The 24,382-nt window shown below is 48.8% G+C and overlaps 2 protein-coding genes across 4 annotated transcripts in view; one reads left to right on the top strand and one right to left on the bottom strand.

Annotated features, from left to right (window-relative positions):
• The window catches only part of PRPF3 (pre-mRNA processing factor 3), a 28,754-nt gene extending 23,733 nt beyond the window's left edge, over positions 1-5,021 (bottom strand). The window contains exons 1-4 of the mRNA XM_083167485.1: positions 4,874-5,021; positions 2,904-3,089; positions 1,325-1,455; positions 730-870 (exon numbers count right to left, since the gene is read on the bottom strand). Coding sequence (XP_083023611.1) covers positions 730-870; positions 1,325-1,455; positions 2,904-3,048 — 417 coding nt within the window. The 5' untranslated portion in view covers positions 3,049-3,089; positions 4,874-5,021. The remainder of the gene's footprint in view (positions 1-729; positions 871-1,324; positions 1,456-2,903; positions 3,090-4,873) is intronic.
• A 5,188-nt stretch (positions 5,022-10,209) lies between these two features.
• Positions 10,210-24,382, top strand: part of LOC146050006 (uncharacterized) — a 38,341-nt gene continuing 24,168 nt past the window's right edge. The window contains exons 1-6 of one of the 3 annotated variants that reach the window (XM_083166769.1): positions 10,210-10,458; positions 12,972-13,031; positions 14,404-14,478; positions 18,520-18,610; positions 22,282-22,418; positions 23,376-23,498. In XM_083166769.1, coding sequence (XP_083022895.1) covers positions 12,987-13,031; positions 14,404-14,478; positions 18,520-18,610; positions 22,282-22,418; positions 23,376-23,498 — 471 coding nt within the window. In that variant the 5' untranslated portion in view covers positions 10,210-10,458; positions 12,972-12,986. Of the gene's footprint in view, positions 10,459-12,969; positions 13,032-14,403; positions 14,479-18,519; positions 18,611-22,281; positions 22,419-23,375; positions 23,499-24,382 lie in introns of those variants that run through there. The other 2 variants (XM_083166768.1, XM_083166770.1) reach the window with 2 other exon arrangements.

The following is a 24,382-nucleotide window of genomic DNA, read 5'->3' on the forward strand; positions in this document are numbered from 1 at the left end:
CCTGTGCCGTCCTGACAGCGCCCAGAGACACCCGCTTGCAAACGCTCACTGCGTGTAATGCCTCCGGCACCTAGTTCTGGCGCGTGGGACTAGTACACAGGTACGCGCCGTTTGCAAGATGGCGGCGCCTCACAACGCTGCAGAGACCCGCTCACAGCGCGGCAGCCGGAGAAGCAGGGGACGGCGTGTGGAAAGTGCGCTCAGTGCGTTACTCACCACCGGAGACTTCTCCCTCGTGACTGGCGTCCCCTTTGATGGAGGGGCGGCAGGAGCACGGAACCCGTGCAGGCAGGTACCCTTAGCGAGGTCCTGACTGACGACCTGGAATTCCAGGGGCGCTGAATGCCCGGACCCACACTTTTCAATAAGTGGGGAAGGGATTCACACTAGTATCAAGCGAAAAATCTCTGTTATTCAAAAGCTAGAAAAAATGTACAGGAGCAGAAAAAAACTGTGACCTAACTCCCTGGCACAATTTTCTCACTGGGGGATTGTGGGTCTTAGAGGGGAGGAGCCAGTATCCCCTAATTATTATTAAGAAGTGCCTAGCTCCCAGCATTCCCAGCTCTAATACCCGATGTGATTCCAGTGGTCCCTGCTGCATGTCAGAGAAATATGGAACGCTACTTAGAGTTTGATGGATGAGATCACAGATAGTTCCTCCAGAAGCACAGGGCGCTATTAACATAGAGTAACATAAAGAACTTGTGGCTATACACATGCTTATACCTGCATCTTGGTCAGCATGCCCGGGCTTTCCGTCGGTGGACCGGGAATTACTTCCGTCTCTTCTACCTCCTCGAAGCGTGGCGTCCGTTTTTTCTTTGAGTGGGAAGAATCCTTTGAATCTGGATCTTCCCCAAACACTTCCTTAATGGGAGAACCAATAACCAGGTGAGTAATGTGCAGCACTACACTACACTGCCTATATTCATGAGTATTGAAGGAAAGGGACTAGGAAGACACGGACTGCTTTACATTATGGCCCTTATTTAGATCTGATCGCAGTACAAATTTGTTCTCAAAATGGGCAAACCATGTGCACTGCAGGTGGGGCAGATGTAACATGTGCAGAGAGATAGATTTGTGCGAGTTATTTTGTTTCTGTGCAGGGTAAATACTGGCTGCATAATTTTTACACTGCAATTTAGATTTCAGTTTCAACACACCCCACCCAAATTTAACTCTCTCTCTGCACGTTACAAATAAATGAAAAAATAATAAATGAAAAAAAAATCATGTTGTCCACCTTGAATGGTTGCAGCCACACCAGAGACTAACCGTGACCACAACTAGTCTATGAGAGTCCTCCTACAACACATACCTTTATCTCACGCTTCCGGCTCCTGTCGCTGCTGGATCTAGAGTGCCTGGAACCGCGGCTTTCCCGCACCGCGTCGTATAGCTTATCGACAAAGCGCAGCGTGGAGTCATCTAGAAATGGCTTTAGGTGGTCTGTGGGATAAAGTAGGGATGTTACTAAATATTACTAGTTTGCTAAAAGTTCCATTTACCTTATGGTTCCCAAACTTTTTGGAATCACGGTACCCTGGATTATGTCATTCTTAGGTTTAATTATGTGAGGAGGGATAGGATTCACCTCTGTCAGTCCACATATTTTATGACTGGAAGCCACGCACTGGTTTTGGCTATTGCAATGACCATAAATAATTTTAAATTGGTCGTGGACTACCAACCCAAGGCACCCCTGCAAGTGTCCTGAGGCACCCTATTGTTAATATAATGCATACACACTAGACAAAGTGCACGAAAGAACTGCATATCAATTAATATATTGTCTAATATATTGAAGGATAATGCAGAAAAAAAAAAAAAAACCTTTTGGACTGTATACAAATAGGCAGCGGCGGTTAGTCACACGAGCCAGCATTTGCTCAGGACAAACGTCCCTCCTTCTTGGCAGGCTAATATTCCTGGTCCGAAGCGCTTCAGAGAGCAGGGAAGCTGGCCCAGCTGTATTATGAAGAGTAAACCCCTTAAGCACCATACACACTTTCCGATCCCCGATTGGCAGCGGCTGGGTGTCCTGTACACCCTTGCTGCTGCTGGCAGGTTGTGATCCATGGCTGGGACGCCAGGGGGAGCGAGGGCCATGCTGTAGCATGGCTGTTGTTAACGAGGAGCTCCCTGGTCATAACATGCAGGCCAAGGTAGGGGGGCATTAACAATACATGGGAGTAAAAGATATTGCTCAGACAGGCCGTTCTAAGCGATGTATTTTATTATATCGCCTAGTGCAGGTATGGGCAACCTGTGGCTCTCCAGCTGTTGTGAAACTACAAGTCTCAGAATGCCTTGCCAGTTTTTTCTATTAGGAATTGCTAGAAGTGTTGCAAGGCATGCTGGGATGTGTAGTTTCACAACAGCTTAAGACAGGCATGTTCAAACTGTGGCCCTCCAGCTGTTGTGAAACGACACATCCCAGCATGCCTTGCCATAGTTTTATCATTCCCAAATAGCAAAACTGTGGCAAGGCATGCTGGGACTTATAGTTTTGCAGCAGCTGGAGGGCCATAGTTTGGACATGCCTCGCTTAAGAGCTTTAGGCTTGCTACCTATTCTCTGCTGCACTGCAGGTGGCCGACACATCCTGGCTGAGCTCACCCTATGATTTAAGGGATGATGAATTGAGCGGAACAACTTGGTAGCACACTCAGCATTTTATGGGGCATGTCTCAGCCTACCCCACATACAGACAACTAGTGTCTCAGTTCCTGCAGTGATTCTTCACGATCCATACTTTACATCTACAGCATTTCCACAAATCCGCTGCTTAGGTTTTAGCGACCTTCTCTGAATCAGGCCCTTGATCAGCAAAACTTCATCCCCTGAACAGACCTTTCCCCAGCACAGCTAATATCTCAGTGATCACAAAGACTCACCGGCAGCTTTCTTCTTGTCCATTCCCTTCCCAACACAATTCAGGGCAGCAGTGACCACAGTGGGCTCCGAGAACCCTAGCACGCCCTTCACAGTCTTCTCTATCCATGGCTTCAGGTCATCCAGCTCCCGCTTGGAAAGAGACATGTTCCCACAGAGGAGGAAGAGGACCGAATGTCACCGTACAGCTGCAAGAGAAATGTAAACCGATTTATTGCAGCAGTCCATCCATATGGGCACAAGACAAAGGGGGGGGGGGCAATGAGTTTGAAGACACAAGCAACAGCACCCGAACGTGCAGATTGTAGTGTGCATTAAAATGTGATATAAGGGATATTGTGCACACTAAGAGCCCACTACATATGCACTCATTGGATGAGCCCCATAAAGTCAGAAACATACTGTAAATCCTGTATATTTAGCGTCTAGGCCGGGGACTCCCAACGACATCAGTCCTCAAGGTACACTAACAGGTGCAGGATTAAAGGACATCCAAAACTTAATCAAGGGTGACTTATTTAGCATCTCAGTTGTTTTGATATAAGCCTGAGCCATGACGGGGAGGGTTAGACCCCCAGCCCGTGCTGGGGGATAGCTCATTTGGAGGGATGGCCATCGTTGCCTTGATGGCAAAAATGCAACTGCCAATTGATAGTGTATAACTATGCAATGGATGACCATCAATGTTTTTACATATCGATGGTCATCCATTTTCTTTCATTAATTGGCTTGTGGGCCAATCAAAATATGGGGGCAAGGCTTCGCAGGTGGCAGAGGCAGAGCTACACTCCATGTCCTGGCCTCTTGGGGGAAAAAGCAAAACAAAACTATTCGTTGAAGCTTCACATCGATGGAGGGAAACCATCTGGTTCTTCCCCATCGATGTCAAAACTATTCGACATCGGCCAGCGGGTGTGCTGGGAAGTACCAGAGGTGGAGCGGGTGTGCTGGGAAGTACCAGAGGTGGGGCGGGTGTGCTGAGAAGTACCAGAGGTTGGGCGGGTGTGCTGAGAAGTACCAGAGGTTGGGCGGGTGAGCTGAGAAGTACCAGAGGTTGGGCGGGTGAGCTGGGAGGTACCAGAGGTTGGGCGGGTGAGCTGGGAGGTACCAGAGGTTGGGCGGGTGAGCTGGGAGGTACCAGAGGTGGGGCGGGTGTGCTGGGAGAAACCAGAGGCGGGGCGGGTGTGCTGAGAAGTAACAGAGGCGGGGCGGGTGTGCTGAGAAGTAACAGAGGCGGGGCGGGTGTGCTGAGAAGTAACAGAGGCGGGGCGGGTGTGCTGAGAAGTAACAGAGGCGGGGCGGGTGTGCTGAGAAGTAACAGAGGTGGGGCGGGTGTGCTGAGAAGTAACAGAGGCGGGGCGGGTGTGCTGAGAAGTAACAGAGGCGGGGCGGGTGTGCTGAGAAGTAACAGAGGCGGGGCGGGTGTGCTGAGAAGTAACAGAGGTGAGGTGGGTGTGCTGAGAAGTACCAGAGGTGGGGCGGGTGTGCTGAGAAGTAACAGAGGCGGGGCGGGTGTGCTGAGAAGTAACAGAGGCGGGGCGGGTGTGCTGAGAAGTAACAGAGGCGGGGCGGGTGTGCTGAGAAGTAACAGAGGTGAGGTGGGTGTGCTGAGAAGTAACAGAGGCGGGGCGGGTGTGCTGAGAAGTAACAGAGGTGAGGTGGGTGTGCTGAGAAGTACCAGAGGTGGGGTGGGTGTGCTGGGAGAAACCAGATGTGGGGTGGGTGTGCTGGGTAGTGCCTGGGGTGGCGGGCAAGGATTACACCAGGGCTGGGGCTCCCTGCTGTAACACTTACTCCTCCTCTAACTTCCCTCCAGCAGCCTGTGTAACAGGTGTGCACTGACAGGGCTCCCCTGTTACCAGAGCATGGTGTCTGGGGGCGGCTTCTACTCCTGCCCGGGCATTCAGCGGCCTATGGCTATCTGCCCGGACACTATCGGTCAGTAACGACACCTTACCCAATCCCCGCTCACCTGTTCACGGCAACGGTGTTCCCCCAGCTCACACAGCACCACCGGGAGAACGGACACTCAACGTCAGACCGGAACCGGAAGTGCATGGAGCGTGCAGCCAGGAGAACAGCGACCCCCTCTAACCCGGAAGTGTCTAATTCCCGCGTTACGTCACACGGTCTAGAGTGTCAGTGTGTGTACAGTACACAGTGGCAACACTTCACAGTACGCATTGTAGCTGCATCTGCATCTACCCTCTAACAGTGAACATGAAGTTGCTCATGGCAACCAGTCACATTCTAGCTATCATTCATTCTAGTCAATTCTATACAACAGTGTCTAGAATTGAATTGATTGCCATGGGCAACACCTTATGTTGGTTTGATACAGCTTCACTATTTATTTTCAGGACCTGTGCATACATTTGAAAGTTGGGAGGTATGGGGGGGGAAGCGCACATAATTAACAATATAGTGCATATAAACTAGACAATAGCCGTAAGCTGTGTACACAAGGGACGATATATTGTTCAGTGTCTCTTTTTTATCAAAGACCAGAGATGGTCACTGATGAAAAGGAACCTCTGCCGGGGGAGCCGCAGAGAGAATCGATCTTTAGAAGGCTGAAAATGGGAGCGCGCACCCGGCGATTTATCGGTGCACACTCCAATCGCTGGCGACCATATTGCCAGCGATAAATGCCCATGTGTACGCACCTTAAGGTATATGTACTATATTCATTTTATTACCAACAGTTTGCTAAATAGGGCAGGGTTGCCTACTTTATAAAAATCATTTCAGGGAGAAAAGTAAAGCCACGGGGCCCCAAACAGTTTTTTTTATATTTTGACAGGCCATAAATGGCACAGTATACACATGATAATAACACACTGAGCAAAAGGATATAACACCATCAATGGTTCCAGAGCCAATGCCCTTGCCCTTGAATCCTATATAAGTTTAATACAGGGATTTATTACACAGCCCATTGAGCCAGGGATCGCACTCACATGCTGTAGCCCAACCCTCTCTACCTACAGCAGTATGGCCATGATCACTGTGCCAGCCCACAAATGCATGGTTTTTACCCCCCTTCTCACCACCCTCCCAGACTTCCTGCCAGCCACTCTGAATATCTCCACAGTAACAGCCACTCCATGCACACTATCCTCAGCTCGGCTCAGGTCAGTCTGGTGTCTGAGGTAGATTTTAAAGAGGACTTATACCTTGTGTGTCTGTGAAGCAGCTGCTGTACGATGTAAGCTGGTTCCACAGCAGGCGAGAAGCAGCTGAGTGAGGCCTTGGACAGGATGAAAGAGTTCCCGGTGCACCCTTTATCTCTGCAGAAAGGGTGCACCGGGAACCCTTTCCCTTTGCTTCCGCGCAAGCGGCATCATCGCGTTGGCCGCGTCATCGCGCCCAGTACACATCACACGTGCATGCACAGTACACATTGCAGATGCATTCTCGATGATGCCGGCAACTCTATGACTCCGCGCCATCATTGCGTGTGTGCAGTACACATCGCATATGCGAAGTGGCAGCTGCAGGAGAAAGGGGCCCTCTTCCGGGAATCCGTGAGATGTCCCAGAATTCCGGGAGTCTCACGGACATTCCCTGAAATAGGAGGCGCATACAAACTTTTGCTTTTGGGCCTACGAATGTCTAGTTACGCCTCTGACAGTAGCGCAATAATATTGTTAATTATATTGTTATCGTGCATAACATATTGAACAAAAATCACATAGCGTGTTTGTGGCTTTAAGAAAAGTAACAACCAGTTAATAAGAAATTGAGAAAAAATACATCACTCTGCATTGACGTAATGCCTATGCCCCCACAGCAGCAACGTGGCCTCATGGAATTGACATTGTAGACCACGCCCCCTTGTTGCCAGGTTATGCCCTTAAATGTTGGGGTGTGTGAATGTCCCTCACATACCGCAGACGTTATTAAAGTTTGTAGGTATGGTACTGTATTTATCATGCCTCTCAACATGACCCTCTCCAAGACGGACAGAATGCTCTGCTCCTGGATGTCGCTCTTAACCCCTTGAGAGGTTTGTCCTGCCCCAGCAAAACCCACCAATCAGGGCAGTTTTGTCCTGCCCCAGCTAAACCCACCACATAAAGTTGTAAGCCTCCCCTCTGCTCCGACGTTAGTATGCCGGAGCTTCCCTGCAGTGCTGCCGCTGTCCCCCCTGCCTACGCCGCCTGTCACATTCAGCAGTGACGTCGGCGGCAGGCTGGGGGATGTTCGCGGCGGCTCGGGAGGACTCCGGTGCCTGAGCACTCCCGAGTCACCCTGAGCCGCGCCGACCATACCCGAGCCTGCCGCCAATGTCACTGTAAAATGAGTGATGGCTGGCTAGTTTACGGGCGGGTCAATGGAGCTCTGGCATACCGATCACCAGAGCGAAGCTGACGGGGGGGACGGGGGACGACTGGAAGGGTGTGTGTGTGGGGCTCTAGAGGTGCTGAGCCAGTGGTGCACACCTTTTCTATATTAGTGATATGCCCGGAAAATTTCCAGGCTTACCACTCAAGGGGTTAATGTATGATTACCATCACCTGTGTTGAAACACATTTCTTATCAATAAACATGTTCAACACAGGTCATCATTAGAGAAAAGTCCAGGAGCAGAGCATTGTGTCCCTCCTGGAGAGAATTATGTTGAAACATACTTGCCTACCTGACCCTCTTCATGCGGGAGAAAATTCTCTGTTCCCGTACTTCCCTGGTAATGTATGATTGCCATCACCTATGGTGAAACACCTTTCTTATCAATAACCTAGCTTCCCACAGGTGATGACAATCATACATTACTAGGGAAGTCCAGAAGCAGAGCATTTTCTCCCGCATGGAGAGGGTCAGATAGGCCCCTGCAGTGTGATCAGTGGCCCATAGGCTACAATGGGCTATCACCATCTCAGAATGGCAGTACCACAGGGATCCGAAGTGCTGTTGGCCGATGTTTATACATGGAGCAGCTTCGCATCCCCTCTAGAAACCTAAGGGGGAGGCGGCCAGTGGCGGTGCAGGAGGGATCGGAGATTCCTGCTGCGGTCCACTTTGGTACATTGTGATACTTAATATTTGCGGCTAACCCCCCAAAACGGGTGTTTTTGGGTAATTTAGCTACAAAAATTGTTTGATAAATACTTAAACTGATCTAGTGAGTGACTCCTACCCCTAATGAGTGAGCTAAGCAGGGTTGTCGACCCTCCCGGAATTCCTGGGAGTCTCCCGAAAATAGGGTCCCCCTCCCGCCCCCCCGGAAGGGTGGGCAACCCTCCCGGAATCTGGGGGACCCCCCTGAGCCCCCCAAATCGCGGCATGTAAATGCCGCAATCCGCGGGTCTCAGAGGAGGGGGCGGAGCTAAAATGGCACAATCGTGCCATTTTAGCCCCACCCCCCTCCATGGAAATCAGTCATTTCTACTATTTCCCGTAATGGGGGTGGGGCTTAATGATGTCACAGTCAAGCCACGCCCCCGATCGGGTAAGGAAAGTCTCCTCTCCGGGCTTCTCCCGGAGAGGAGCATTTAAAAGTCGGCAACCCTGGAGCTAAGGTTGGTTTCACACACTCCGGCTCCTGCCGGAACGGTGAAATCCCGCACGGCCAGGGAGCCGTGCCGCACACACTAGTTTATCATGGAAGGGATGGCCACAGCCCGGCAGCCATCCCTTCCAGTGGCGGGATCCGGCTGCAACCGTGTGGCCGTCCCGTGTGAATGGACACAATAGCATACCTCCCAACATGACCCTCTCCATGAGGGACACAATGCTCTGCTTCTGGACTTTTTTCTTAGTGCATAATTACCTTCATCTGTGTTGAACAGGTTAATTGATAAAGAAGGTGCTTCAACACAGGCGATGATAATCATACATTAAGAGGGAAGTGCAGGAGCAGAGCGAGGTGTCCCTTCTGGAGAGGGTCATGTTGGGAGGTATGCAATAGTGTCCATTCATAACTAATGTGTGCGGCACGGCTCCCTGGTCGTGCGTGATTTCACCGTCCGGCAGGAGCCGGAGTGTGTGAAACCAGCCTAAGGGACCTCCTGACAGGGGGTGTAGAGGAGAAACAAGGGACCCAAACGGACCTTTTTCGGGCTTGCTTCACTCACCACCTGGTTACTAAAGGCAACCAGTGGTGGCGAGGATAGTGAAGGTGCAAGCCCCCCGGCTTTGCTCCTCCCCCTGGGTGTGAAAGGTTCTTTAGCCCAGTGGTTCTCAAACTCAGTCCTCAAGTACCCCCAACAGTGCATGTTTTCCAGGTCTCCACACACAATCAAAAGGTGAAATGGTACTCTTTACCTAGAAGGGCGCCCACGATTTTGATCGTGGGTATCGTTAGTAAAAAAAAATTGCGTCGTCGCATCGCATGCGACCAAAAAATCGCATGCGATGCGACTGACGCGATTTCCCATAGGGAACAATGTTAAATGTCCCAATTGACCCGATTTTCCTGTTCAATGCCTCAATTGACCCGATTTTTCCATAGGAAACAATGTTAAATGGCCCACAGAGGCCAAATAGGCACCCTGAAGTGTGAAATGGCCCCCACCCCACGATCAACGTAAAACCCGAAGCGTGGTGAGCGCAGCGGTACGCGTCCTACGACCTTTTCATACCCCCACTATCCACGTCGGCGTGGAGTTGAGAATAGAAAGTGTGGCGAGCGCAGCGAGCCACCGTGCCTGAAGCGTGGCGAGCGGACGCAGACAGCTGTGAAGCCCGCAAGGGGACGCGGATACCTGTGAAGGTATCCGCGTCCGCTCGCCACACTTTCTATACTCCACGCCGACGTGGATAGTGGGGGTATGAAAAGGTCGTAGGACGCGTACCGCTGCGCTCGCCACGCTTCGGGTTGACGTTGATCGTGGGGTGGCGTTATCAATTGGGTGCCATTTCACACTTCAGGGTGCCTATTTGGCCTCTGTGGCCCATTTAACATTGTTTCCTATGGAAAAATCGGGTCAATTGAGGCATTGAACAGGAAAATCGGGTCAGTTGGGACATTTAACATTGTTCCCTATGGGAAATCGCGGGCATCGCGTCGGTCGCATCGCACCCAATTTTTTAGTGCATGCAATGCCCGCGATGGGCGCCCTTCTAGGTAAAGAGTACCAGTGAAATAATTAGCTATACCTGTGATCTTTAAAAATGTGTCAGTGACTGAGTGCACCTGTTCACCTGCCAGGTGACCAGGAAAACGTGCACTGTTGAGGGTCCTTGAAGACCGAGGTTGAGAACTGCTTTAGCCCATTAGAATTTAGCAAGTACCCAAGGAATAAGTACGACATTAAACACGGTCGCACTCTGGTGACGTAATCTCAACCAGCCGGAAATGATTTCCTCAGAGCATGAGACAAACAACCTTCTGTGTCTGTCTGCGCTCGCGTTCTCCGTTTGCCTGTCTATCCTCCATCTTCTTGAAGCTCAATCATCATAACGACCAAGGCAATGAGCTACTCCAAAATGGCTCCTTGGAAGCAGACACCGAAATGATACAGCTATGTGGGTCAGTTGAGCTCTGCTGAGTGCCGATGCGGATAGCTGTGTGTGGGAGAGAGGAAGCTTTTTCGGTCTTTTAGGGTGAAACAGGTAAGTTAGACGAGCGCTGGGGTTGGATATTGCCCTAGTTGTGCCCTGGGCCTAGTACGGGGAGCAGACGGACTCCCTGCCTGGGACCCTGGCATCCCAGCACTGTATGTGCAATGGGGGGGTTTCCCTATTGCTGTAGCGCTGGGTGCAGACTGTAAGATGCAGAGTCGTCTGCAGCTGGCTCATCTCCTCCATATATTTCTTCCCAGATCCATTGCAGTAGTCAGGGCGGAACCAGCAGCCATGGCTAATCCAAGTATATGATCAAGCAGTTCAGGGAAGGGTATATGGTGGAAGGGGCCGTATTGTAGGGTCTGCAGCAGACCGAAATGTACAGGTTACTCTTCACTGGCCGTGTAAAATATGTTATGTTGGTGCCTTGCCTAGGGAATGGAGTGCAATTTCCATAGGCTTTGTATTAGAGATAAGTACATTGCAGTGTGCATGTTTTTATTTTATTTATTTATGTGGGTCACACTTATAAGTGGGGTATCATCTGGTAGAACTGTAATCTAGCGCTCGATCAAACAGTTATAATTTAATAATGTGGTTTCTAAGCATAAATATCAACATTTCTCTGCAGCTGTTTTTAAAAGAAATCCTCAACCTATTATGTAAGGCAAGAAACACCGATATAAAACTGCACTAAGGAACAGATAATCTTACAATTAATAGCAAATGTATTATTTCCACTGGCCAGGGAGATTACATAATAACAGGCATAAACCTAAAATAACCCTGTAAATTCAAATTGCTTAATTGGGCATAGGCTGTTTGTAAATTTCAGATGACTCTTATCAGCACTGTATTTTATATAATGCTGGTTGTACTGACAGTGGGGATGCTACTGTCCTGTCTGGTAGATGGTATAGTAGGGAATGGTACTTGTTTCCTAGAACGGCGCCCACGATTTTGATCTTCGGCATCGCAAGGAAAAAAATTGCGTCGGTCGCATCGCATGCGGCCAAAAAATCGTATGCGATGCGACCGACGCGATTACCGCGATTTTACATAGGGAACAATGTTAAATGGCCCAATTGACCCGATTTCACATAGGGAACTATGTTAAATGGCCCACAGACCCCAAATACCCACCCTGAAGTGTGAAATGCCCCCCCCCAATTGTTAACGCCACCCCACGATCAATGTCAACCCGAAGCGTGGCGAGGGGCGGCGGTACGCGTCCTCCGACCTTTTCATACCCCCACTATCCACGTCTGCGTGGAGTTGAGAATTGAAAGTGTGGCGAGCCCCGCGGAAAACGCTCCCGAAGCGTGGCGAGCGCACACAGATTACTTAACATGTATTCCGCGTCCCCTCGCCACGCTTCGGGCTCGTATTCCGCTTCCCCTTGCGGGGCTCGCTGCGCTCGCCACACTTTCTATTCTCAACTCCACGCCGACGTGGATAGTGGGGGTATGAAAAGGTCGGAGGACGTGTACCGCTGCGCTCGCCACGCTTCGGGTTGACATTGATCGTGGGGTGGCGTTAACAATTGGGGGGGCCATTTCACACTTCAGGGTGGCTATTTGGGGTCTGTGGGCCATTTAACATTGTTCCCTATGTAAAATCGGGTCAATTGGGCCATTTAACATTGATCCCTATGTAAAATCGGTAATTGCGTCGGTTGCATCGCATGCAATTTTTTTGGCCGCATGCGATGCGACCGACGCGATTTACATTTTACCATGCATTTCTATGTAAAATCGTGGGCATCGCATCGGTCGCATGGGCCCGCGATGGGCGCCGTTCTAGGAAACAAGTACCTAGGGAATATTTCGGTAATTGTTCTATTAATAGTTTCACAGTCTAGTATATAAGTTATTAGATGTAATTAGTAAGCCAATCCTTATTTTGATCTCACAGAAGTTGTTGACCGTGACTACAAACCTCTAGAATTTGTGGTTTATTGCACAGAAAAAATGTGTTTCCAGACCATATTAATTATGGTGCCTCCTGGATTCGTCCATACATGGCTGCTGATTCCTGTCCCTCAGCTGCTGGTGCTAGTCCATATACTGCAGCTATCTCCGTATACTAGGCGTCAAAATCTTCATCCTTTGTGGAATGTGCAGCAACCTAGGCTGAGAGACCCGGGAATTTGCTGGCTTGCTAGACTTAGAAAATTCCCAGCTCTGGAGTGTGAAAGTGGTATTTCTAGAATTCTGGTGAAGAGAATTGCACAGTGATTGGCTGCTGCCACTATCCAATCAGCTGATAGCAGGTATCAGGCACACTGGGATATGAAAGCCTTCTACCAGCAACTACAGCTAAATCGTCAGTTCATTGCATGTTGTCGATACAATGGAACTGTGCCATAACTCCAAAGAAATGTACATCTTTGTATAAGCTGCAGAAGTGTGTTCAGATAACGCTTCTACATTATTTTGCTCATGAGGCAGTACTGTGGTGCCAGCGATATTTATAGCTCATACTTTTTAAAATGATGTGCCATGTAATTTATTGTAAAATGAATACTGTCCATTTGAGCTCATTTCTTTTGTTGTTGTTAGGTTAAGAAAGTAAATATGAGTACCTCCTCATCAGGGAAGAAGCCTGGAAGCATGTGCACCGTAAGTACCATTTGTTTTGGACATTTATCTATTACATATTTGTCGTCTGTTATTTGTCTTTTGTCTGGTAATGAATTCAGACACTGTTGGACCCATTTGTACGAAACCAGCACCAGGTGGTTTGATTGGGTCCAGATTAATTTCATGGCCACAAATACCCCCAATCTGGACCCACCTGAAAAAAAGTGTCCGGTCACTACACAAAGTGGTTCAGGGAAGCAAGATATGGCAAAGTTGCATAACATAGAGGGGGTAGAGGTAATGGGGTTTAAGAAAAAAAATGTGGTCAGATCTGGGGGCCGACCACATATGAGGTGTCTACTGGGCATACCATGGCATGGGGGAGCATGTTCAGGGCCTTCTGCTGCACAGATTTGGATGAGAACTTCAGATGACACCAGGCAGCCACCTCCTAGGTCTGTGGGATGAAGTTCAAGTAATTCTAATTGGACAACCAAACCCAAACAATACCAGGTACCTCAGCCAATATGAAATATAGCATTAAAAAAAAAAAAAAAAAGCTACACGCAGTGTTGTCTGATGCTACACAATTCTGGGATCTGTTTTCATTGGAATCCAAACTACTCCCCAGTGCCTAAAGGTTATTTGCATGATGCAAGTAGCCGGTGTTTCTGGGCTTAACTGCATGGGATCTGGCCACACCGTCACTAGTATGAGCGTGGCTCATGGGCGGCACTGCACGGGACCTGGCCACATGATTGTCTGTATACCTGTATTCTGCTGGTCACATGGTCGTCCGTATACACCTTCACAAAATTCTACAGATTTAACCTGCTAACTTGCTGGGCAGCATTGGGAAGCCTCTGGAATTCTTTTCTCCTATTGAAAGAGAAAATGGCATTCCTATACCTAAACCTTCTTTTTTCACTTGTGTTCTTTTTTTTTTTATACTGTAATCTCTACTTCCTCTGTACGCCTTGTACCTTCCTCTGTCCTGCTTGTAGGAAAATACTGAAGTTCCCGTCAGGCTTCCAAGGTGGAGACGTTTGAGCTTTTTAGAGATAAAGTTTGCAAAATCCTGAGCTTCTGATATTGTTCTTTGTCGCTGACTTTCTGGTTTGCGCACAATTTAATGGTGGGAGGACTGTGAATATGCAGAATGGCAATAATAATAAAGCCAAAACACATAAACAGCCAAGAGCTGTGGTTTTGCAAAACATCACTAGTCTCTTTGGGGCCCCCTCCACCCCCCTATTTTCATATGGTGCTAAAAGAGGAATGGTGGAGACCCAGGAATCATGCATTAGGCGGTAATGCAGACATATACAATGCAATGTCTTTTTCTTCTGGATATCGTACTTGTTCTGGACACTTTTATTGTATCACTAACGGAATTGTCTTGTTTTCACAGTTCTGCAATATGTCCTCCTTCACTGCGAAAGATATAAAAGCGCACCCGGGAAGCGCGCTGCACCAATTCCTGCTGGTGAGAAGGTTTCTAAGTTGCTGTTATATAGTCCTAAATGTTTACTTCTATCTGCCTAATCTAAGCTGTGGTTGGTGTGTATATCTACTGTATAGTATTTTGAACCAATCCGAACTATGGATAGCCATCAGTAGGTGGTTAACAACGATGGTATGCAAAAAACCATGGGAACCATCGGTGGTTTCACAAGTCAATGGTGGGTGCATCTCTTCACAGGCCAAGTGGAGGTACGCTCCGCTTCCCGAGCCAGTGAGAAAGCCATTGTAGAGCTCAGTGCTGTTGATGGTGGAGAACCATCTCTGCCATCAATGGCCAAAACCATCCATGAAATATCTTGTATATCGACGTTCAGCACATTTAGTGAGTACCCAGGTTAGGTTGTCCTCCTGTTCAAGGGTGACCGTTCCTACCAATTGCATGAACCCAAATTTCAGGGGTGCACGCAATTCTGAACACAATCGGCAGGATTCTGGCCAGATCCACCAAGCATCGGTACGCTGAACTGTGAGTCAGGATGCCTATAGCCAGTACTGTCTAATATAGAGGTTTTGTGAGAATAAATACAACATACTTCAGATCTTCAGAAAAACAGCAATTGGTAAAAGTGTACTCTGGATTTTTGGTGCTTTACAGAACTATGAGAGACTATGCTCCAAATGTACATTTTAATGCTTTAAAGAAATCTAAACCTCTTTTTCTGTCATCCGGGGGTTATGTAGTATTCCTGTGATCCAAGGCTCTGGTTCCACCTCCTCCTGCTAAATCCTCTGTTCCTTTCTCTATAGATAAATATTAACACCTTTTTAAGGGTTCCAGAGCATGGCAGGTGCTGTTCTTGACTCACCACATCCCACCCACCTAGCATGGGAGTCCCTCACCCCCATACCTCTCTTCCGAGCCTGGTAAACCCCTGGACCATCTATGGTTAGTAAAGGGTTGGACAATCAGTGCGCACCTCCAGCGTTACTGGTTCTCGCTCTAAATCACTTGATACCGGGCAGCCTAGATATGTGGAGAGGTTGTGACTTAAACAATGGAACAGCATGTTTCTTCTAGAAGCAAAAATGAATTGAAAATAACACTGAATGGAACAGTGTTAACAGCCTTTGATGCAGATTCGATCCCGATGCCTTTGATGCAAAACAGAAATAGACTCGGCAGGCAATCCTATTTCTGCGGCTGTGTAATGCTGCTCTATGCAGCATCCCCCTGGGGCGATCTCAGCCTCTTTCCTAAGTGATTTGACTGGATCACTTAGAGAAGGAGCACGGAACACTCCGTGTGCATGACCTGGAGCGATGCCGATGCTCGGTCCGGTGCGTCTGTATCGCCGTCTGGGAAAGCCAGTGCTTCCCCAGATTATAAAAATAGGCAAAGCCCCGCTCAGCACAAAGCACAGTGTGCTGAGTGGGTGCCCAGCTATGTGCTGAGCATTCATGCTGCAGCACGTCGCTCAGCCAGAAAAGCTAAGCTGCCCTGTTTACATGTACGGGCCTTTAAACGCTTTACAAACCGCTTACGCTTGAATGTGAGTTCTGCTTTTTGTTTTTTTATGGGGCTAATAGTGAAGTGGAGACTGGGTGTTTTGAGGAGAAGTCTGTTCTTGTTCTCCTGTAACCTGGGAGAATGAATGGGGTTACTCTGTCACCAGTGTTTAACAAACTGCAGTTATCAGTTACTGATTCTATTGGTTGCCATTGGCCAAACTAGTTCCAGCTGCACCTCGTATTGATGCACCCAGCTGTAGGAGAGGCTCCTCTTACTGGCGCTTGCTTCTGGGAGATGTATGGAACGGCTGTAGCACGTGTCGCTGGACTATCCGACCTCAGACACGGCATTGTCTCTGGGTTATCAGCTAAACCCAGAACAGCCAGTGGATGGATTAGGGTGTTAGTGCTTCTCTCTAGCTCACAGCAGCACAGGTGACTTACAGGAACACAGCATTATTTGTGGAAAGGTGAAAATTAAGAGGACACGCTAACAATTAAGGTAGTGTATATGTTACACATTGTGTGTGCTGTCAGCCGGCTATCTTCTGTGGCTTTCACTCCATATGCTGGCAGGGGGTAACCAGCCCCCTGTCCTTTGTAACCAGTCCCAATTGGGTCTCTAAAGTGAGGATGAGTTGGACTTGTGCTGTTTCATCATCTCAGGTGGTGGCGGCGTGGTGCGGTTCTTCCCCCTTGTCCTGTCGGGTCAGGGGTCATCCTGGCACCACTGAGTATGGGCTGTGAGATTTACCATCTCCGACCCACCCACCCTAACCTATAGACCCTCATTGTGCTGAATTCCAGGACTTCTATAACCTGACCTGGGGCAGTAATGTTTTGGATGCCTCTGCTGAATCCTAGGAGATAAGAACATTGCGGACAGTGTTCTTGTCACTGTCCGGCATTGTTTAAATGCTAATTTAAGCATTATGATGCCTTTGGCAGTATACCTGTAAATATACTTTGAAATCAACTTGCTGTACATATGTGTCCTCATACACGGCCTCCAGTCGCAGCAGAACGCCCCTATCGCTGTGCCCGTTCCCCGGAGTCTCGGCTGCGATTTCTTTACACTTCAAACGTCTTATTCATGTAAATAAAACAGCTGGAAGCCACATGACTATATTACAGTGATTAATATAATGTGTGACGTTGGCATCTCTGTGCGACTGAACCTGTGTACAGAGTGCTACTGGGGAGGCCAATCGCGGGACACTTTCAATTCCGGGGTGGGTGGGGGGGGACTTGGAGGAACGAAATGCAACAGGATGGCGGCTGGGAAGGCTGGTGCATGGTTGCGCTTATGACTTCTAGCATCATGCTATGCAGCCGCACTGCATGTTTTCTGGACAGTGCCTGAGCCGTACACTGCTCGTACTGCCCGCTGCCCAGCAAAAATGGGCTGAGATGCACATGCATCTCAATCCCGGGATTGAAGTTCCGGCCAAAAATGGTATTTGCATCCGTAAGTGCTACCATGCAGCTGACATGAGTGTGGTATGGGGCTCCGATAGTCGGGATCCTGACAGTCATTACGCCAACGTCGGGATCCCGACTGCCCGTACTCAAACAGCATGGCGAGCACAAAAAAGCCCCTTGCGGGCACGGTGGCTCGCTAAGCGAGCCACCTGTTCTATTCTCCCTCTATGGGGGTCGTGGATCCACATGAGGGAAAATAGCCGACGGCCGTCGGGCACCCGGCTGTTGGTGTTTTGACAGTCGGGATCCCGACGTCGGGTAAATGACTGTCGGGATCCCGACTGTCGGGAACGCGTCCGGCACCCGCTGATATAGCTGTTCCCCTGTTCGGCTTCATCTGCGATTTATGTATGTGATTACAGCCAATTCCTGTGTGTTTAAAGTAATCTCCCCAATGCCTCTAGTACACGGTAACTGGGGTTTTGCTGCATCTGCGATGCACCTCCGAGATTTCCACTTCATATGTGGTATAGATGCCAGGTGTATGAGTGCATATCTGTACTGCAAATCAAAATACTGCAATTAGCATTTTATTGGGAGCGACGCAGTGGCACCAAGACTGTGGTACCTTCAGGAGCATTGTCTGCAATGTTTTTGAACTGAAAGTTTCTAGTGACTCTCTACTAAAATCCCCTTTGGAGCAACTGCTCTATGGTCCCCTAACCGAGTACGCCGCAAGGTGTCCAAAATCCTGCTGGGCTTACCTGGGAACCCTGCCGCTATCCTGACACTGGACTACTCTCCAGCACCGCTGTGCCCTGGTTCCTGTAAACTGGGATTGGTAACCGAGGCTTAATGCCTCCGAATTTACGCACAAACCAGGTTAGATTGTTGGGGTAAGTACTTTCCAAGTGTGAGAAACCAAATATATGTGTCTTCATTCATATTACTAAGCCCAGAATGTAAATCGCAATAGGGATACATAACAAGTCCATAAATCCCCTCTTTGCACTTGACATGAAGTCCCTATGTTTGTGAAATGTTTCCTATGTGCAGGATTATCGTGTGCACTCGTGGGTTGTGGCTGTTAGATGGAAACCACTTGATGTAATAACTCTGATTGGTTATACAGGGAGTGATACGAACACAGTTGTCTTATACGGAACAGTTTCAAACACTGGAAGAGAAAATTCAAGCATCCAGAAAGAAGGAACCCATAATCGGTAAGACCGGAGACATCGCGGGGCCCATGTCTCAGACTGGGGCGTTATTCTGCACACTTGTATCTTGTAACATCCAGTCAGGTCCTGCATGGTAGAAACCACCATCTGAAACAGGCACGGGTACATCTCTTTATCTGGGGAAAGGGGGAGGTTATGGGGTCCATCTTGGGAAGTCCCCAGGAAAGGTCACTCATGCAACCACTGAGAACAGCTCTGCCCTTCCCAACCGTACTGTGGGTATTTGGTTGTGGCAGGACCCCTGGGCGTTAGGATCTACCGAAAGTATGCATCTCTATTCAACAATATGCCTTTCACTGATACATATGGTAAATAACCATATTGGTCTAAGTGAGTCGTCTCTATCATTAATTGGGCGTAAGCTACTTGAGGCAAAATAAACCTCCTGTAGAGCTACTAAAATTGTTGTAAAAAAAAAAAACCTTGAAAAATGCCCCTTCCACATTATACCACACACCGTAATGCTTATTGCACATTATACCACATACTGTAATGCCCCTTCCACATTATGCCACACACCTTAATGCTTATTACACATTATGCCACACCGTAATGCTGCTTTCACAGTATGCCACGCTCCTGAAGAGCTACTGAAAGTATGCCACACACCATAATGTTTATTACACATTATGCCACACATTGTAATGCCCCTTCTGCATTATGCAACACAACGTAATGCTTATTGCATAATATACCACATACTGTTATGCCCCTTCCACATTATGCCGCGCACTGTTAGGCCCCTTTTACATTATGCCGCACACTGTTAGGCCCCTTCCACATTATGCCGCACACTGTAATGCCCCTTCTACATTATGCCACACACCGTAATGCTTATTGCATATTATACCACGTAACGTTATGCCCCTATGCCACACACTATAATGCCCCTTCCACATTATGCCACACAATATAATACCCCTTCCACATTATGCCACACACTATAATGTCCCTTCCACATTATGCCACACACTATAGCCCCTTCCACATTATGCCGCACACTATAATGCCCCTTCCACATTATGTCGCACACCATAATGCCCCTTCCACATTATGCCGCACACCATAATGCCCCTTCCACATTATGCCGCACACCATAATGCCCCTTCCACACTATGCCGCACACCATAATGCCCCTTCCACACTATGCCGCACACCATAATGCCCCTTCCACACTATGCCGCACACCATAATGCCCCTTCCACACTATGCCGCACACCATAATGCCCCTTCCACACTATGCCGCACACCATAATGCCCCTTCCACACTATGCCGCACACCATAATGCCCCTTCCACACTATGCCGCACACCATAATGCCCCTTCCACACTATGCCGCACACCATAATGCCCCTTCCACACTATGCCGCAAAGTATGGCTTCTAATTAATGTTAAATGACCTGCTAGTTGCCAGGATGTAATGCTTTGGCATCAGTGCTAAGCGTTCCCTGCACTTTCAGGTAATGCTCTAGTGCTGTGCTCCCTGTCAGATGCTAGAGGCAAAATATGACCTCTAGCGCCTGTCTCTTAGGCGAAGGAATGCTACGGATGTGTGCACAGGTGGAAGAAGGGCACGGGTGGGCGGGCTGAGCAGTGTTAGAGCTACCCAGATTTCTGCGGCGAGCTGCCAGTAGCTCGCAAGTAATGGGTTGGCGACCACTGGTCAGAGAACGCATAAGAGAATTGGCATAAAGGCAGGGAGATTTCTGCCTACATTTCTCTTTGTATGGGAGTCCTGGATACTGCTCCCTGATAGGCCAGCAGGTATCTTCTGATTTAGTAAGACACATAACCTACGGATGGGCACCAGCTCTGCCTGTACCTGGGTTGGCATTAAAGCATGTGTCACCAAGTAGAATGGACCTGGGGGAACAGCAATCCCCAACCATTCTCCAATCCAATCACTCCCCCAGGTCACGGGATCCCTCTTATTTATTCCCTGGGTAGAGGATGCCATTGGCCAGGATTGCCTGACTGGGTTTATCTATAGAGGAGGTGTCGTCTCGCTGCCACTTCAGCCCCCCACAAAGTGATAAGCAGCTGCTGCTAGGAGACCATGGCAGGTAAACGTGGGGCACAATACCCGTCTAGTGCAGGATGGTGGTGCTTGTCATGTCACACACGGCTGGGAAAAGTCTCCACTCCGCTCCTGTCCATTGGAAATGCACCTTCTCTTCTGTCCAACAGTGGTGACACTGAGACCAGGTACGTCATTTTATCAATACAGATTCATATAACCCACTGTACGAGTACTCAGTTCTTAACAGCATAATAATCGTGGGTTATGGTCATGCCCCCCCCATCCTCCTCCTCCTCTTCCTCCTCCCATTCATCTGTGCTGAGGAGACCTCTGTTGACACAGTAGGACTTCCACACATGGGGGACCAAGGAATGTACTTTCCAGATCAGTGGGTGGTACAAGGTTGGTGAGTGGGCGGTACAAGGCTGGTCAGTGGGCGGTACACAGTCCTGCATCTTTGTTGCTATCCCAATATATTTTGTTTCTTGTGATCACAAATAGATCTATAAGTTGTATTATCTCTCATTACTTCCCAGCCCTCATTGATCTGTTAGGAATGTAGCAGGTACAGGCTTCTTCTCCTAGGAAGGAGTCGGGACCTTGCTAGGAGGAGTGTCTATTGCTCCAGTAGTTAAAGTGCTGTTCCACGCTGCTGGCTACAAATCCTTCTAAAGAACCAAATTCAGTTTCTACCCTATCCGTAATGTCCAGTAGCAACTGGGCCTATCGTAGGTTGTAACGTGAGCAGGGCGAAAAAGGGGGTAGACTGTACTGAGCTGCCCGGTCTGCTGTATAACTTCATACACTGTACCTTGCGCATCAGGCCTAGTGGTTAACCGGGCATCAGTGTGTCAGTTATTGACAGTCTGCTGCTATCTGGTGGGCAAGGAGTGGGCTGCAGCTGCGACCTCAGTTTGTGGTAACTGGGGCATGATATCGCCACTTTGGGGGTAGGGAAGAAACCGGTGATTTGTCATTGGACCGAGATTTCCCTGTCTCTGAGATGGGTGGCTCGCATGGCTCCGTGGGTTCTGCAAGCTGCCCGGTGGGGAGTGATCCGATGTGTCCTAGGACGCAGGCCGAAACACTTCTGCCGCGGAAGACATTTGCTTGTAATAGATGCCTTGTGCTGCATTATCATAAAGCGATAGCAACACCAGCCGCATCTGTCAGGCACACTGTATATAACATCATATGTGCATCGTGTGCTGCTCTCCACTCGTGTTTTACGTTGATCACACAGCTATTTATAGCACTTCAATTACTTCTTGCACAGGAAGAGCCGTCGCTGGGAATAGAGAATTTTGCGTTGATGAGAATGCACCATGCATCAAAACTATATTGGCACTTTGATACATATGAATTATAATAACTTGCACAACCACTGAGCCATCGTTGTTAATGAAATGTGGGAGATGGGGAACCCAGACACAGATCCCTGTGTAGATTACCTTACCTACATTACCTGTCCTTTGGGCAAATGCTGTGTCTCCAGTTGGCCTCCTATTCCCAGCATGCATTAGCCCTCGCAATACGATTGGTCTCCTCTTTAGTAGGATCACACAAGTGAGCAAGTCCGTATGTGGTTCTCTGGCCCGATCCGCTGTATTAATGTTTCCTCTGTTCATCCAGGCCTTGAATACATCTACGAGTATGCAGCAGATACGAATGGCATCCGCATGTACGAATGCAAACTGTGTGACCGCATCCTCAAAAACGATTCCATCTTCTGCCATATCGTTGGGATCCGGCATAGAATTATGTACTTGGTAAGTACTTGAATGGATTTGGAAGTTACGCAAACACATTGTTTGTGTTGACAGTGACATGTACTATCGCCGTTGTGACTGTCAACAATCACGATGTCCACATAATTGCCATGACAACATAACCTTGTTGACACAATCACTGTCCGCATTTAGAATATGTTGGTTATTCTCCCCGACCTTGCGTGTTACGGGCAATGAAAACCCACCTGTTCATCAAAGCGTACCCTTACGCTGCAAATCCTAGTCCTGAGGCCGCTCCTCCAACCCCTTCCTCACGCCTTCACCATCTCTGCTTTGCTTACATCCTGCTGTCAGGCCTCCTCCCGCTTGCTTGCACCTCGTGTCATCTGTCTGTCACAGCTTCCCACTAGATTGTGAGCTCCTCCGAGCAGGGCCCTCTTCCTTCTTGTTGCCATAGCCCTCTCCTCTCCTTACAATTCACTTTCTGCTCTCTCCTACCAAGCATCCATCGTTTCCCGCATACTCTCCTGCTGGTAAATGCTCATCTCCTGCCTATGACCGCCAGCCCGTAGTAGTATGCTGACCACTCGCTCGCTACATACATGTTATGTTCTGTCTCCCTGTACGGTTAAATCGTATGCCCTTTGTACGGCGCTGCGAAACACTTGTGGCGCCTTATAAGTAATAATATTCTGGTGTAAGGAATACAAACCCATGTAACAACCTAGGAGTAGATGTATTATCTTGCATGAAGTGGGTTTAGTTATCAGCCCTATGTATTATTGTTTTGTACTGAGACCAGGTGCTTAGTGATTTGATTGGTTGGGCTCTGGTGAGGGCTAGTGCAGTTCCCTGTGCTGATGACCTGTCCATGGTAATACTCGATGGCTGGTCCCCTACTCACTGACTTGCTGCCTGTAATACAAGCCCTGGAACCCGCAGATAGTTTATAATGTGCCGTTTCCCGGGGTAACGCTGTTTTTTTTTTTTTTTCAGAGCAAGCATCATCCCATTATGGGCATAAATATCGCTCACCAAATAAAAACCACAACCGAATACAGGAAGCTGCAAAACAATGCTCTGGCTATAGAACAAACCCACAAAAAGAAGAGAATAAATGTAAGTGTATACGCCTTCTGTTGCGCCAGTTATGGCGAGTCTCCGATGTTCTGGTTCCCAGCATTTACACCCGCAGTTCTCATTGTTATGTTATATTATAGGGTTCACTATGATTTCACGGCTAGCGGGATCCCGGACACCGGCGCGCCAACAGCGTTAAAGCACAACAAGGCACCTTGCGGGCTCACCGCGCTCGCATGGTTCTTTGGATGCTTCTGTAATTTGCTGCCGCATCGGTTCACTCTTAGAAATCGGCAGCCATCTTTGTAACCCTCCGGCTACTCGGTTGGCTGCTTCAAAGAGCAGTAACCCTGGGCTCTGCACGGATCCTAGTGCATCTGTCCAGGCCACCAATATTTGGGCTAACCAAACGCACCGGTGAGAGGAGTGAAGCCGCCCTGAGCCCATTTACATTGCAGCAGGTTAGCCTTGCCTAGGATTGGTACAGGTGGGAAGATTACAATTCCGAGGGATAGTCATCAGCTGCATGTGGAAGTCAGCACAGGAGGAGATAAACGTACAGCTTCCACTCCCTCAGACAATCCCCTAGAAAGGTAGCTCTGCCTCTCCGCTGGGACTAGTGGTTCCATTAAGCCTCAGACTCCTGGGGGAGATAAATCAGGCATACGTTTTTACAGTCCGTTTCCTGGGGACACAAGAAAATGTATTTCTCTAAGAGAAGCCAGGTCTGGATGCACAGGAAAGGGGGGGGGGTTCCCCTACAAGAGGGGATGAGGCGGCGCTGCGACGTGAGATGGTTCGATAGCCTCTGCAGTTTGAGGTTAGTCACACCTGATGAACAAACAAGGAAAAATGGGGGGTAGCAGCTCTCGATTAGATGCACAGGAAGCGGTTGGGTTCAAATTCGCTTAATCATTCAAAAG

Source organism: Crinia signifera, chromosome 12 (genome assembly GCF_055691185.1).
Source record: "Crinia signifera chromosome 12, ASM5569118v1, whole genome shotgun sequence".
NCBI classification, from domain to species: Eukaryota; Metazoa; Chordata; class Amphibia; order Anura; family Myobatrachidae; genus Crinia; species Crinia signifera.